Source organism: Strix uralensis, chromosome 4 (genome assembly GCF_047716275.1).
Source record: "Strix uralensis isolate ZFMK-TIS-50842 chromosome 4, bStrUra1, whole genome shotgun sequence".
Taxonomy (NCBI): domain Eukaryota; kingdom Metazoa; phylum Chordata; class Aves; order Strigiformes; family Strigidae; genus Strix; species Strix uralensis.
In genome coordinates, this window is record NC_133975.1 from 27232293 (window position 1) to 27246871 (window position 14579).

A 14579-nucleotide genomic window follows, 5' to 3' on the forward strand; every position below is an offset into this window, starting at 1 on the left:
GCAAATCCTACTCTGTCACACAGGGTGGGTAAGAACTGAGCTCTGCCCGGGCTCCTCTGATTCCTGTTTTTTACAAAAATGGAGATCTCTGGCACATGCTGTGGTTCTGCTCCTCTCTAACTCTTCGCATGGCAGCATACCTCCAGTTGAAGGTTTAAGATGAGAGGTCTCAGAGAATACTGAGCTGTATATCTTTTTTTGTCCATACATCTTCCATTGCAGTTGCTGATCTAGCAACGTATATCTAAACGTACATCTAAAAACTTGTTCTCTACTGACCTTCAAGATTTATCTGCATAAGAAAGATTCACTGGTTCTATAAAAGGGGGCAGAGTACACGCATATGTGTAAGTGTAAAACCTATATTACATGTATATGCACGTATACAGATTTAATTCCCTCGATGCAAACCCATGTGTCATCACTTGTATTTGGTTTGAAAGAGGCTTATATCAGTTCGTGCTTATTCTCTCTTAGTTATTGATTTTTATTTTTTACACTCTGAAAAGTGTAAATCCTCCATAAAGTGTTTTAAAATTGGTGCTGTTTCTTGTTGCAGACAGTGGTCACATAAAGTGTAGCTTCAAGCATTTTATTTGGGGAGAAGGCACCTACGTTTTTCCAGTGGCTTCTGGCTGGTTAAGGTTGGAGAGGCAAAAGACCAGCTGTGTTAACTAGGAGTAGCTGGCTTGTTCATATCGATGTGCAAAATGTTTTCTGAACAAACTGCTTGCTTAAATGGTGGTGGGCTGTTTCATATCTACCCTTGCTGCTCCCTTCAGAAATCCAGCCTTTTCTGCCCAGTAACATGCTGAAGTTGTGTTGGCAGCCTACAGCAGTAGGTGGGGAAATTAGCAGGGCTTTTTCTGTTAAAGAAGTTGCCAACATCTTGGTTTGGAAAGAAAAAAGTCAACAACGTTATTACACTTACATATCTTAAAAAAAGGTTTCATATTTATCTGGTTTGCAAACAAAATGTATCCTGACTTAAATTATATGACTGTAAATGTCTCGTTCTTCATTTAGCTAATGATATGGCTGTTCATGAGCTGTTACTGAGTTAGGGAGAGATTGGTTCAGTAGGGTTATTTTTTTCAGTGAAGAAGAGTTAAAAGTTTTTTGTTTTGTTTTGGGTTTTTTTGTCTCTTTTTCAGGATAATATCATCTTATTCTTAAGAGGCTGCAAAGAGCTGGGGCTTAAAGAATCTCAGCTTTTTGATCCTGGTGATCTGCAGGACACATCAAACAGAGTAACCCTCAAGTAAGTACAACAGCAGTTTGTGATTAACATATTACAACCTCAGATGCATGTGATGCAACAGTAAATATTTAAGGATGAGCAAAAAGTCTATAGAACTGTCATTTGTATAAAGCAAATAGGAAGCTGAGGTTTGGGAAGGCTTCAGTGCTGGGAAGAATACATTGTTCCCATTCAACAGGCTTTCTCTAAGGGCTGTTATTTTTCCCAGAGAGATCAACCACAGCTCTTTTAAAATACTGTTTTAGTTAAGCAATGACATTCTGTGGGACTTAGGGGTTTTCCTGAGTCTAAATTGATGGCATTCTTTTTTGTCTGTCCAACTAATGAACTATGTAGGCTGGGGAAAAAAAATCACAGCTCTGTTATTTCAGATTAAACTGTTTTGAAGATGTGTTACAGGACATTTATAGGCCTCTCAGACTTCACAAGGTGCAGACAGGAGCATGGTCTGTTTATTTTCTAACAAGAGCTATAGGTTGGGACATGATATTTGGGCTGAGGATGTCTGTATGAACTATCGGGACTGGAAATGCCAAACTTTAGATACTTTTTCACCAAAGCCACACACCTACTACCACACAAATTATCACAAGCATATTAAGAGGTTCTCCTTCCTAGTAACTAATTCATATTTTTTTGTGGGGTGAAGTGATTTTTTTTCTTAAATCTCCTTTTAATCAACAGCTTTTTAGCTGTGATATGTGCACATGCCTCACTGCAAAGAGTACTAGGTGCTTAGACTCTAATGTTTGTACTTTCAGCATTTCACCCCACAGAGTGATTTAAAATATGAATGTGAAACTGGCACAGAAAGATTTACTGACTTGCCTAAGGTCACACGGAGCAGGCTTGAATCAATGTCCATGTAGTCATAGATTGAGGTCTTAAATAGGAACTGTTGTCCCTTTCAGGAAAGACTGTCATCCTGTACTAGAGGAACAGAAGCAGTCAAACTGTATTTTTCTCTCATTTATATTAATGACAATTAAGCTCCCCACCCCCCAAAAGCAAGAGCACCCCACACTTTCATAAATTCAATAAAATTTTTAATTGGTGTTACTTAGAAGTTTTCTTGAAATTTTTGGTCTATCATGTGTAATATTAAAAAGTTATTGCTCTGCAGAGAAGCAAATACTGCTGAGTTGATTGAATGGCCTTGTTTCATTTGGCCAAAAGATCACTAATGAAATACTGGTCAGACATAGCCATTTTAGAAAAGTATATGGAAACAATTTACTAAATTTCAGCAGCATTCTATTTTTTTTCCTCTCTGGCAGTGGAACCTGGGCAAGTTTTCATGGTGTTCAAGCATTGTCTGGGAAAATTCAAAGGTTTGAAAATCGAATTGGCCACTTTCCTTGTTTTAAGGAATAGTCTCCCACTTCTTGCTCTTTTCCAAGTTTCTGGCTCTAATATGAGGTTCTTATTGCCTGTACATACCAGTGAGAGAGGGGGCTATGTAACTTTTTCTAAATCTGGTAATATTGAAATGAAAGTGGTTCTTCTCAACATCCTATAAAACCATGACAATGAGTGGCCGGAGAGAGTTGCAGAACACTCCCTAATCTCTACATAAACCCCTAATCTCCATATGAAACCTGAGAGAAAGGATCTTTCAGATAAGAACCTTGATCTTTTGGGGTTGAGGATGGGGGAGTACCTTGGAGGAGGCAGGTTGAGAGACTGGGACTAGCACTGAGCTCCCAAGGAGAGCTGTCCAGCACGTAAGCAAGTTCAACCAGGAGCAGAAAACTCTGTGGATCTGGCTTGGCCCTCTGCTGAATATGGTGCTAGATAGATGTGAAGTGTCTCACTGGCATAGATTTTTTTTTTTCCCCCATCAACTCTTCAGAGAAAGCAGCTGTGGAAATGAGCCAAATGTTTTCCTAGAACTGTCCAAGTTCACGCTGAGTAACTGAGTTGAGGTGTACAAGCCAAGTCCATGACTGTTGTAGAGAAGTATGTTCAAGACTGTCTTCTGCTAGCTAGTTCCCAAAGCATGAAGGTGATTTATTTATTTTTTCCCTCTTTGCAGACTTTTGGGTTATTTTTTAGACATGGTAAAAATGGTATTTGTTCTGTGGTAAAGGGTGAATATGACATTATTGCACATGATTAAGATAACATTTTTAACCAATTTTTTTCATACAGATGTTAATTGAGGTATGAATTAGATCTATTTTTTTTGGATCATTCAGCGTATAAAAGTTATGAGCTAATGCTGTAAAGAATTTCTTCCTGACTTGTTAAACAAGACTCTTTTCCACTGCTATTTTATTAAGAAAAAAAACAGGACTGTTTTATTTTTCTTAGTATGTGGGTATTGGTGGGTAAAATTTTGGCTTAAAAAAGATGTTATCAAAAATACTTTGTTTTAACATTGCCTATATTTAGGCTTTGTTGTTCTCACAGATTTAAGTACATTTATTTTTGTTTTTGTCAGGTAACCTTTAATGCTGGAGTGAGCTTACTGTTATAGTAGAAGGCAATTTCATTATAAATAATCAGGAGACAATCTCTAGTAAACCTGAAGTAGTCTTATTTATTCTTCCACACCTAAATGTGATGCACATTTCCTCCATTCTTTTTTAATGGTTTCTTTGCTGAATTTTGAAATGTTGTTTATGTTTGCACAAACTTTGTGCTTTGTTGTTTCTAACATAAAACTTCCACCCTTTCATGAATGTTGGTGAAAAAATAAATTGAGAAGGATGCCAATGTTAAGTCTGAGTGCTCAAGTATACGTTCTAAAAATAAATATATTTTCCACAGCAGGTTCTGTTGAAAGTGGCAGGATCTTTGTTGTGTTGCTTCACCCATTTGTCCTTTGTGATGCTTGTTTCCACAGAAGCAGCTGCTCTATTTCCTTAATGTTTGCTGATCATTTCCTCAGTCTCCTATGCATGTTCAGTTGCTTCCAGAATCCGTATGGGTTACATGATTTATCACAGAGCAGAATCTGACCATTGGATTACTGCAGAATGCGTTTTAGCAGTGAGGACTTTGGTCTTCTTTTTTGAAGAAATCAGCAACTCTGTTTAAAGGAAATATTTTTGGCAGTTTCCTACTTTACTGTGGGACCATTATAAACACATTTTCTTTTTGTACTTCCAAAATTCTAATTAAATGATTGAAGTAATGGTGACAAAATACTCCCACGTTATGAATAAATGAACGTGTGAACTACATCTTCTTAGCTTTCATGTGTTTCCAGCCAGCAGAAGCATTCTACAGGCTTTTGGTAGGGAAAACGTGATCTGCTGCATACGCGCTCTTGGAAAGTGTGTCTGCTTTCTGACTATATCTTTTCCCTCTTTTTTTTTTTTTTTGTTTTGTTTGTGTGTGCAACCAGGAACATTGACTATAGTAGGAAGCTGAAAAATGTAAGTATATCACTTGGAGGGTGGGTTTTTTTTTTTGGTCTGGTTAATCCTATATTTGGCCTGAGCAAGAATTATGTCAGTAAAAGCTGAGTACAGATGAGTATTGCTGAAAAGTTCTTCTGGATACAAACCTAACCAGGTTCTACTAGAATTGTAGGTAGAGCTGCTATGACAAAGCAACCTTACAATAGAAATAAAATGAAGAATGTTTGTCCCTTCTTAGATAAGGGATAAATAACATGATCTCTGTGTTCTCCATTGTGGTTTTCACTGGGAACAGTCTGACTCACCCACAAAGCTATGCTTTTGTAGCCTTTCATTAATATATAGGCATAAAGTACATTTGCACAAAGCATTTAAAATGAAACAAAATGATCATTAGTTCTGGATGCAAGTCTTTACTATCAGATTTGCTATCTTTCTTATTGTTCTTCCAAAGAAATGAGTGTTTCACCAGAACGGCTAATTCCATTTAACTTCAATTTCTTGTTAAAGTAATGGCAATGGTAATGGATCCTGTAATTGTTAAGTGGAAAAGGAAATTGCTAAACTTTGCTGGTCTCAGAGTTAGTTATTCTCCTATAGCCTAGCAAGCTGTCTGTCCTTAGCTGTAAACTGCTATAAATTCAATTTTATATTGGGCTCACACCCCTGTAAACTGTTAGGAAATGCCAAAACCTTTTCCTAATAACTTGGAAGACAGTAATAGTGACTGCAGGTAAAAAATAATAAAAACCACAGAAAACACCACCCCACCCCACCCCCAATTATTTCATTGTGCCTTTCCCATCATCATTAGAGTAGTATCTTCTGCATCCAGCACACAGAGTTGTAGGGGAGGAGTCCAGCTTTGGCATTTTAGCACTCTTGTGGGCACTGTCTAAATATTTTTGTACAGTTGTATTGTTTTAAAGGTAAAGTTTCAAAAGTATCCTCCACAGTGTGCTTGTAGGCAATATATGCTTATGCTTTCCAGGTGCATGATCCTGCAACCTCGGCTGGCAGCCAGTCGGAATTGCTTGCAAATGTGACATTATTTGGGGAAAAAAAAAAAGTGGATAAAGAAAGGAAAAAGAGAGAAAGTGATCAAATGCTAGCAGAAATAAATAAAAATACCACAACCTTCATCAGAGAACTGAATGGCAAAATGAATTGGACAGTTTCCTGGTTGCTAGGAATACTATATTTGCAAGTGTTTTCACTTAACTTGAGAACATGTGCTGTAAGAATTTTTTACATAAATTTGTTGAGTAGTACTAGCTGAAGGAAAACAGCTCGGATAAAGGTTGTTTCAAGACCAAAAAAAATCAGAATTGGCAGAACTACCTCCCTCCCCTCAGCACAGTAGTATCAATTTGGATGTAATTTTGAAAACAAGGGGAAAATTTCTGAACTTTATTAAAAATGTTTTGCAGTTATTTCATGGCATGTATATTATTTATAAACTAAAGGGAAATATAAACTGTATTTGTATATAAAATAGAATATATTTTACATTATGCACCACAGTTGTTTTGAAACAGGGGATCTGTATCACACATGCCATATCCTTTTCTGGCAGGGCCTCAGCTGGAGTGCTGTGTGTGATTTTGGACATCACACTTAAATGAAAAGTGGGGAATTCAGAGAAAATTGATGAGAAAAGGCTAATAAGAAGTCTAGCATATGTGACTGTGGAGGAGGCACTGAAGGAACGTGGGTGCATGTTTTAGGAACGAAAAGTCTGATGTAGATGTCTGTCCCCAACACCCCCTTGGGATTTCTCCTAGTCCTATTTTCTTTAGTTCACTATATAGTATGAATTATATGGCCCTGTCCCATCAAAACGTAAAATACTATATTTCAGTTTATTTAACTTTTTTGAGATAGTTAATGGCAATTATTATTTATTATTGATTGCACATCTTCTCCACATCAAAACATTTCCTGTTTGTTCTGCAGTTAAATACTTTGCAATGTCACGGAATATGCTGAAATAATGAGCATTAAATGAGAAAAAGCCTTAAGTTCTGAGGTGATGCTTTGGCAATTTTAACCAGTGCAAAACACTGAACTGGATTGCCTTTGACAATCAGTTTCCAGTCCAAATTGCTGCTGCACAGGTACCATTAAAGACATTGCTTTCAGTGGAGACATATGTGGGTGCAGAGGAGGACTGTTTGCTTTCCCTGCATGATACAAATATCAGCATTTTTGGAGGTGTTGGATTTGACCATCCCGAGCATCTTAATTTCTCCGTTCCTAAAACAAGTGCAACACCAGCAGTGTCAGATCAGATTTCTTTGCTACCTAAAGGAGTGAGAGGGTATATAAACATTTGCAAGAACAGTTCTTGGCTTTTTTTCCATGCTAGTTTTGAAGTGACTTTTGAGTTACGGAGAGGCATCAAGTCAGAACTTGAATGAAGCCACTAACTCTTTCTGCTTTAGTCTGATAAAAACAACCAGATGCTCATGGCTTTGATTAATCTTGGGCTAAGTATTTCTTAAGATGGCAGAAGCCTGGAAGTGAATGTTCCCATGTCATCTGGTTAATTACATTATGATGATTAAAAATGGAACTACCTTTTCTGTCCTTGAAATAGGCATGCACATATTTCAGATGTTTTATTTATTCCATTAGTCTTAATGGTTTTAATTAATGACCACCAGTATTAGTACTCTTTCGTGATTTTTTTCCTATCGGATTTACAAACAGATATATTTATAAGCATGTCTTCTAGACAGTTTCAAATATCTTGCCTGGTTTTCCTATTCAGATTAATTTTTGCATTTATTTTCTAGGCAGATGCAACAGTTTCATTTTTTTAAAAAAAATACCAGGAAGATAATGTGTTGTTTCCCATTCTGTAGGACTGTTTAAATTTTCATAGTTACCTGATGTATTTATGTTTAACCACTGACAGACACTTCCCTTTCAATTCTGATTTATAGCAAAATCTTGTGCTTCTGTGCAGTTTAGAATAGATAAGAGATGCTGAGGGGAAGTAAATGTAGCTAAGGGACTGTGTAGATGGCTTCAATTAATTCTTATTAACTTCTGCAGGTATTAGTCACCATTTATTGGCTAGGGAAAGTGGCAAACAACTGCACGTCATATAGTGGATCAACCCTGAACCTGAAGGAGTTTGAAGGTTTGCTGGCACAAATGAGAAAGGTATCTTTTTTTCTACGTTTTGGGAATGGAAATTTCATTCAAATTATTATTCCCATAAATAACCTGTTTGTTGCTAAATATGAGAGAAGTGGGGGGCTGAAGTAGAAATTACTTAGTAAACTTATTCAAAAATGCTTCTGACTACCAAGTCATGAACACAGCTTTCTTTCGCAGCCAGCTTTGTCGTGATAGCAGTGATGTAGCACATGATGTCAAGCAGGACTTTAGAACTGTCACATGGTTCTGTCATCTTCATGTTTTCATTTGAATTATTTTCATTTATGACGCAGTTTCAGCTAGAAGAGCTGAGACTCAAAACTAAGGTGGCAGGGCTTGCAGGAGCAGAGATTTTTCTTCTTTAAAACATTCAGTCTCATGTGCAGCTCTTTTGTTTTTAAATTGCAACATAAAGCATCAAACCAAAGTATCTAAATAAAGCTGAAGGATAGAAGGAGGAGATTATATTTCACCAAGGACATAGTTATGATGAATCTGTGTTTTGCCAAGCTCTGAATTCTGGCTGAAATCCTATTTGGAGGTTTATGATGAGCTGAGCTTTGTTGGAAAGGAAAAGTTGTGATTGCTGTAGGGTGGTTTGGGGACTTTTGGTTGAGCATTGCAGCAAGCCCTGAACATGAGACACTTAACCTCAGTAATGGTTAGCAGTGATATCCAAGCATGCGTTTACTGGGGATGGAAGGGGCAAAGAGCAGACATATAAGAATATGGCATTGCAGGTGTTGGACATACTGCTCATGAAAAGCCATGCAGATATGTTCTCCAGCCCAGAGAGCTTTGTGCCTGCTCTTCCCTCCCCATCTCACCTAACAGCCAAGCCACCACAGGCAATGTGGTTTGGGGACCATGGGAGACTTTTGCTCTTTACTCTCCTTGAGCTCTGTGCTACTGCATCTGCACCAGCTGCAGCTCTTCATTCTGGGATTTCAGAGGGCCAGTACTGGATTGCCAATGGAGAGGAAGAAATACTTGGCTGACTGCTAGCAGTTCCTACACCCCAGTGTGACCAGAGAGCCTTAGCTAGACGGGCAAAATTCCTGTTTGTGAACCCAGTTCCTGTGAACAAGGAGGTGGAAATGGAGAGGAAAAGAGAATATCCTGATTCTCTGTAGAGATTTATTTTGGTCTTCATTTGAAATGACCTGCAGTAATCACTCTGGACTTTGCCACTCATGAGTGATATGACTGAGCCTAAGCAATAAAGAAGTGAAGTTAATACTTGAGTTGTTTCCAGATAGAACTTTCAGGGAAGGAGCAGTCCCCACTCCAAAGAGTCTGAAAGGTGAAACAAAGACGGACAAGGGAACCAGTGCAGAAAAATTCCCAAAGTGCAGGTTGTTATAATGTTAGTGCTGCATGGTATCATGGTTTATTTTTTCATGTTTAATCTCACAGCACAAGGCTCCTCTTTTTCCAGGTGATGTTTACCTATCAAACTAATCATCAGAGCATTTTGGAGGTCCTATTTTGAGCCCTTTTGTGGGATGAAGTAGGCTGGGACCGAAAGGCAGCATTCTCCGGGGAGCTGACGATCATGGAGCACCTGTCCGGGCAGTGCAGGGCAGTGCTGCAGGTTGAGGACAAAAGCAAGAGGCTGGGACTTGATTTGTTGCAGATGGCAGAGCTGGGAGCAGAGTAGAGATCTCATAAAAGTTGAAAGCTATATATTCCTTTAATGTAAAAACCGAGCACTTTGCAGTCCTGAAAAGTCTTGTTTAGGTGATGCTGTTGCGAGGGCCATTGGCAACTTATTTTAAGGTCACCTCCCTACTCCTGTACCCCTGCAGTATTTCCCACTGGCAATTGTGGGCTTGTCTGTTACTGTGTTTGAAGAGGATTTGTTGTAGAATAGAGCATGTTAATCATGCTGTGCTACAGTCTGATGTTTTTTATAGCTGAGCTCGAGTGATGAAAAGACACTTTATCACATTCCTTACTGGCATTTTTTTCCACAGAATTTGATAATTAAATCAACCTTACATTCAGTCTGGTTTAGTTTTTCTGTTATAAATCCTCTCTGCCCTCCTTTTTTAATAATCAAATCAAAAGATAGCTGAGATATAAGTTGTCTCGGACTCATCTTTTTCTACTTCTTACACTGAAAGGCCTATTCATTTCTAATTTTATTCATGCTACTCTGTTTTTAATTTCATTAACTATTTGGGTACACATTCTTCTTTGCTTTTAAACTAGAAATTCCCAATGACAAAATATCCATGGCTTTTTGATTATAATTAGTGGGTGGAACTTCCTGGAGAAACACATCTTATATTTGTCAGTCACACTTTTACTGCCACTTGGTAACGTACTGTGTTTTTAATTAGATAATATGAAAGACTAATGTGCTGTTGTGTGTCATGTTATGGTGTTATCAGTCCCGCAGATAACCGCTTTCCCATTGATGTAACATTTGGGAGATGATGTTTGTTCAAGGCAGGACAAATACCTGTCTGTGAGACAGTGTTGGGCTGAGAGAGTAGCTTTGCCAGGGGGAAGGCTGTAAAGAACATGTTTACAGAAGTCTAGGATCCCATCCTGGTGCCTGCCTCCTAATTCCTGGTGAGCAGCATGCAAAATTAACATCAACAGGCCTTTGAAAGTAGGGTCTGCAGAACTCATTAGTTCACAGTTGGACTGTTTTCAAACTCTGGAAGATAGTGAATGCAGGATGGGGCTTTTTGCCCAAGTTTAAGTCCCTGTAGCTGCTGAGTAGTTCTGTATCATTCAAATACAGTAATTTAGGAAAATGGAAGTGTGCCTGAGGATTGAGAATAACTGGTTGGTATGAAGGGATGAGGGGATTTAGGGACTTTGGATTTTTAAAAAGATTTTTGGGTCATGTCACAAACAGGATTTTGATAAGATTTTTAGATTTATTCTTGAATGTGTGTAACTCATGCAGATTTCAGGGAGACAGATCTTTGTTGCCTAGTGTTTCTATCGGTATTTTATTTCACTAAGCAGGACTGGGGAAGGAAATTACATAGGATTCAATTACAACTTTGTTAGGTGTATTTTATTTGGTTTTAGAAAATACTTTCACTTCAATTTGCAGTGAGGTTACTTAATGACATTACCACAGTTTAGTGTGGCCTTAGGTGACCTTTGCCGCTGCCCTTAATGTGGTATTTTGGCAGAGTAATAGTGAGTGGCACTAATTAAGCCTTCTTCCTGAAAAGTCTGCAGGACGTTGGGTCTGATCTCTCTGTCTTGCTTTGATCCTCCCTCTTTTCCAGCACGGAAACTTTGGTGTGTTACTGCAGGGCTCTCCTCCCTCCATCACTTTCCAGCAAACCCCCTTTCTTGTGAAGGTGGCCTGCTATAACGTACTGTGATGTTCTTGATTGATCTTCTCATTGACGATACTAGTAATGGGTAAAACCTTAGCAGTCAGGGACAGCGGGAGCTGTGCTCAACGTAGCCATTGTGCTCCAGCTAGTGGTAAACAGGGGGTGCTTCTTAATTAGGAATTAATATTCAAATGCTTCTGGGGTTAAAAAAAAAAAGAAAGAAAAAAAATACCACATTCCAGGCTCTTTGGGTTGCAAAATGTCAGTCTGATAATGGCACCCACATCTCTGACTTTACTTACTGTCAAGGGAGAAAAAAACAGATTTATCTTAGAATAAACGTAGTTATTTTTGTTTTTCCTCAGCCTTTGCGATTGTAATTAATGTTAAGACACTCTCTGAAACAAGGGATTTATTATAATGCAAGGGTGAGGATGGCTTCTATTGACCTTTTCCTCTGCTGGAGTTTCAGTGTTTTAGTATGTGCTGCTTGCACTGGAAAGAATTTATAATCACAGGGCTGTCAAAGACAACCATTGTTCTCCCTGCTCTGAACATGTGGGTCAGCTACAAGTGCTTTCATATCCCCCAGAGCCAGGAGCTGGCAAAGAGTAAAGAGCACAACTGAATTCTTCTGAGGCATCAGGAAAAGCATTTTGCATATTTTTCATTGCTGATTGCTTCAGAAAGACATCCCTCTTTCATAACAGGAATTTCACTTCAAGGTAGAGGGAGGCTGGGGCACACTGCTTCATTATTTTGCCGAGCTGAAGCAGCAACAAATGCTGTCTGCTGGTATCCTGGCCAGATACTGTAGATGGGCAAGGGGAGGGGGGGATCTTTTGGAAAGCAGCAGACTTAAACCTGATGCAGGCACGATGTTAAAATTGTAGTGCCTTTGCCTGTGCTATGGACTATGGACGACCAGTCAAGTTTCAGGTTACTTTCAGTTTTGATCGGTATTAACTTGCCTATTGCAACTTTTTCTCAGTTGATCGTACTAATCTCATGAGCGGGCTTTCCTCTTAATCAGCATAAAATCGGGGTTTATTGCAAGCTTGCACTTTTGAAGGGGAGAAGGGACAGAAAACAAAGAAACCCTTTTTTGGGGAGGAGATTTTCAGTATTTAGGAAGATGCTTTGTTGTGTATGGATCTCATGGCTATGATCTGATGTGTATGGATCTCATGGGTATGTCAGTGGTTTCTTTATGAAGAGGTACCCGCTGTAATTCCATGTAGGAAACAGAGGATATCGAGAGCCCAAAGCGCAGCATTCGTGACAGCGGCTATATAGACTGCTGGGACTCTGAACGCAGTGATTCCCTCTCCCCGCCTCGCCACGGCAGAGATGATTCCTTTGACAGTCTGGACTCCTTTGGCTCCCGCTCGCAGCAGACACCGTCTCCAGATGTAGTGCTCAGAGGGAGCAGCGATGGTAAGTACCGGTCACAGTGTAGCACATGCATAACATTGTGACATGTAAGTAACATTTCTGGAGCAAATGTGCCACTCAGAAGTTGGACACAGCCTCTGAATCATGCTAATCCGGTGGGAGAACTTCTCTGTGAACGCTGATTTGTGCTCCCTGAGATTTAGATGACTTTGCCAACAACTTGAAGTTTGTCTCAGTTAGGATAGCGTAGTGTTGGAAAATGAGTTACATCATTGCAGTGTAATTTTATGGCGGTAGGAGTGCTTTTCTGTGTTACAGTGTAAGAGGATGTTATGGAGACTCATTTTAACTTGTAAACTAGGCTGGAGCAAGAAGAAAGAGTGCAGGAACAAGGGAAATAGTGAAGTGAATAAAATGTTTGCCTAAGTAGACCCTGGGCAGATAAATGACATAGAAATATCTTGGCAATGTCTGATACTTGACAGAGTTTTGAAGTCTGATGTACAACATTTTACCAAATATCATATTTGTTTTCATGGTATTTAGAAAATTGGGTAAATTAATAGCTCCCAGCGTCAGAGCTGTGGCCATCTTTGTACACCTTTGAATGAGGACATGCAGCCCTAGGCTTACAGAAGGGGTGCTGCTTCTCTGCATTTCTTGTCTGATTCCCAGAGGCTTGTAAACACACCATGCTGGATGATGAGTTATTTGCTAGAAACAGGTGTGGAGCATGCACTTAGATTACCTGTCGTGAGCAGGATTCTGGTTCAGAACAAAAGGGTGCTTGACTGAGGCTCCCTCTGCGTGGTTACATTCCTGATGAATGGATGAATTGGTCAAACTATCCTCAGATGAAGTTATGTTCCACACATGAATCACTTCTCCTTAGTAATGTTACTTATTTAATAAAAAAAAAAGGAAAGGCAGAAAGAATTTTTGGTAGGAACCAGATGTTCATACAGCTTTTGGCAGCGTGAAAGAAACTGGTGCTAATCATAACTGGACACGTGAGAGATTTCCTGAGGTGATGAGGAACTCCTTAAAACTGGAAAGCTGGCAGGGAGAGCTGGTATCACAGCTGAATTATGAAAGAGCTGTGCGGAAAGCAGGGCTAGGATCTGCTCTGCTATTTTGAGTGGCCTGTGATATTGGGACTGTTGGTTGACCATCCAGAACCAGCTACTGGGGCTGAGTCCCTGAAACAGCCTCGTGCCCTCTAAGACACTGAACAGAGCACAGTCTCCACATTACAAAACATTTCTCTGCCTTCCCAAATGACACAAAAGTGTGGTGTTGGCAAATAGGAACACCTCACATGCCCTGATCAAGAAGTGTTGCTCCATCCTGGGTGCCTAAGTCCAGTATCCCTACCTACTTGGAGCTGGTGGGCAGCCACTTACATATGTCCTGTAGCTGCTTCCTATCAACTTCTGCTATATTGGCAGATTTTAGTATGGTTTTGTGGTTGGTGGCTTGCCACAGCTAAGACATACTATCTTGTCATATTCTTGAGTCCATAACAAAGACAAAATAAGTCACAGGCATACAAAGCTTGTTCTTAAAATTAGTATTTAACCATATCCAGACCCAGGGTGCATGCAGATGCTGTGCACACATGTATGACTTGTCCAGCCAGCCCTTTCTAGTATGTCCCATTTTTCCTTCTTGCTCCTGCCATAACTTCACAGCTGTCTCCTCCAAGACTTGCAGGTGAGGTGTAGCTTGGCTGACCTGTTTTCTGTCAAACCTCTTCCTGTGGCCCCAGCAGGCCAGAGTTTCACTGGAGTTTTTGATAGAAATAGTGTATATGCAAAGCTGAATGGAGAAAAAGGTTCTGCATGTGTTACTTCTCTCTCCATTCAGATAGGAGCTTTATAAACCAAATAATATGATAGTGAAATAAAACTATGATTTTTTCCACTCCTAGAAAAAAAAAAAATTAAAGAATGGAGATCATTTAAGTGATCCTAAAGTGATGATTAGTTTAGGTGGAAGCAGTAAGTAATACTACCTCCACAAATGCCATTTGTAATTAGCCCTGCTGTTTAGGAACTGCTCTGCTGTCCTGTGCGG

General features: G+C 39.4%; 1 protein-coding gene across 8 annotated transcripts in view; it reads left to right on the forward strand.

Moving 5' to 3' along the window:
• Positions 1-14579, forward strand: part of LIMCH1 (LIM and calponin homology domains 1) — a 188044-nt gene that overhangs the window by 108422 nt on the left and 65043 nt on the right. For 7 of the 8 annotated variants that reach the window (XM_074866061.1, XM_074866062.1, XM_074866065.1 and 4 more), the window contains exons 4-7: positions 1155-1261; positions 4614-4644; positions 7690-7800; positions 12350-12545. In XM_074866061.1, coding sequence (XP_074722162.1) covers positions 1155-1261; positions 4614-4644; positions 7690-7800; positions 12350-12545 — 445 coding nt within the window. Of the gene's footprint in view, positions 1-342; positions 348-1154; positions 1262-4613; positions 4645-7689; positions 7801-12349; positions 12546-14579 lie in introns of those variants that run through there. The other variant, XM_074866063.1, reaches the window with a different exon arrangement.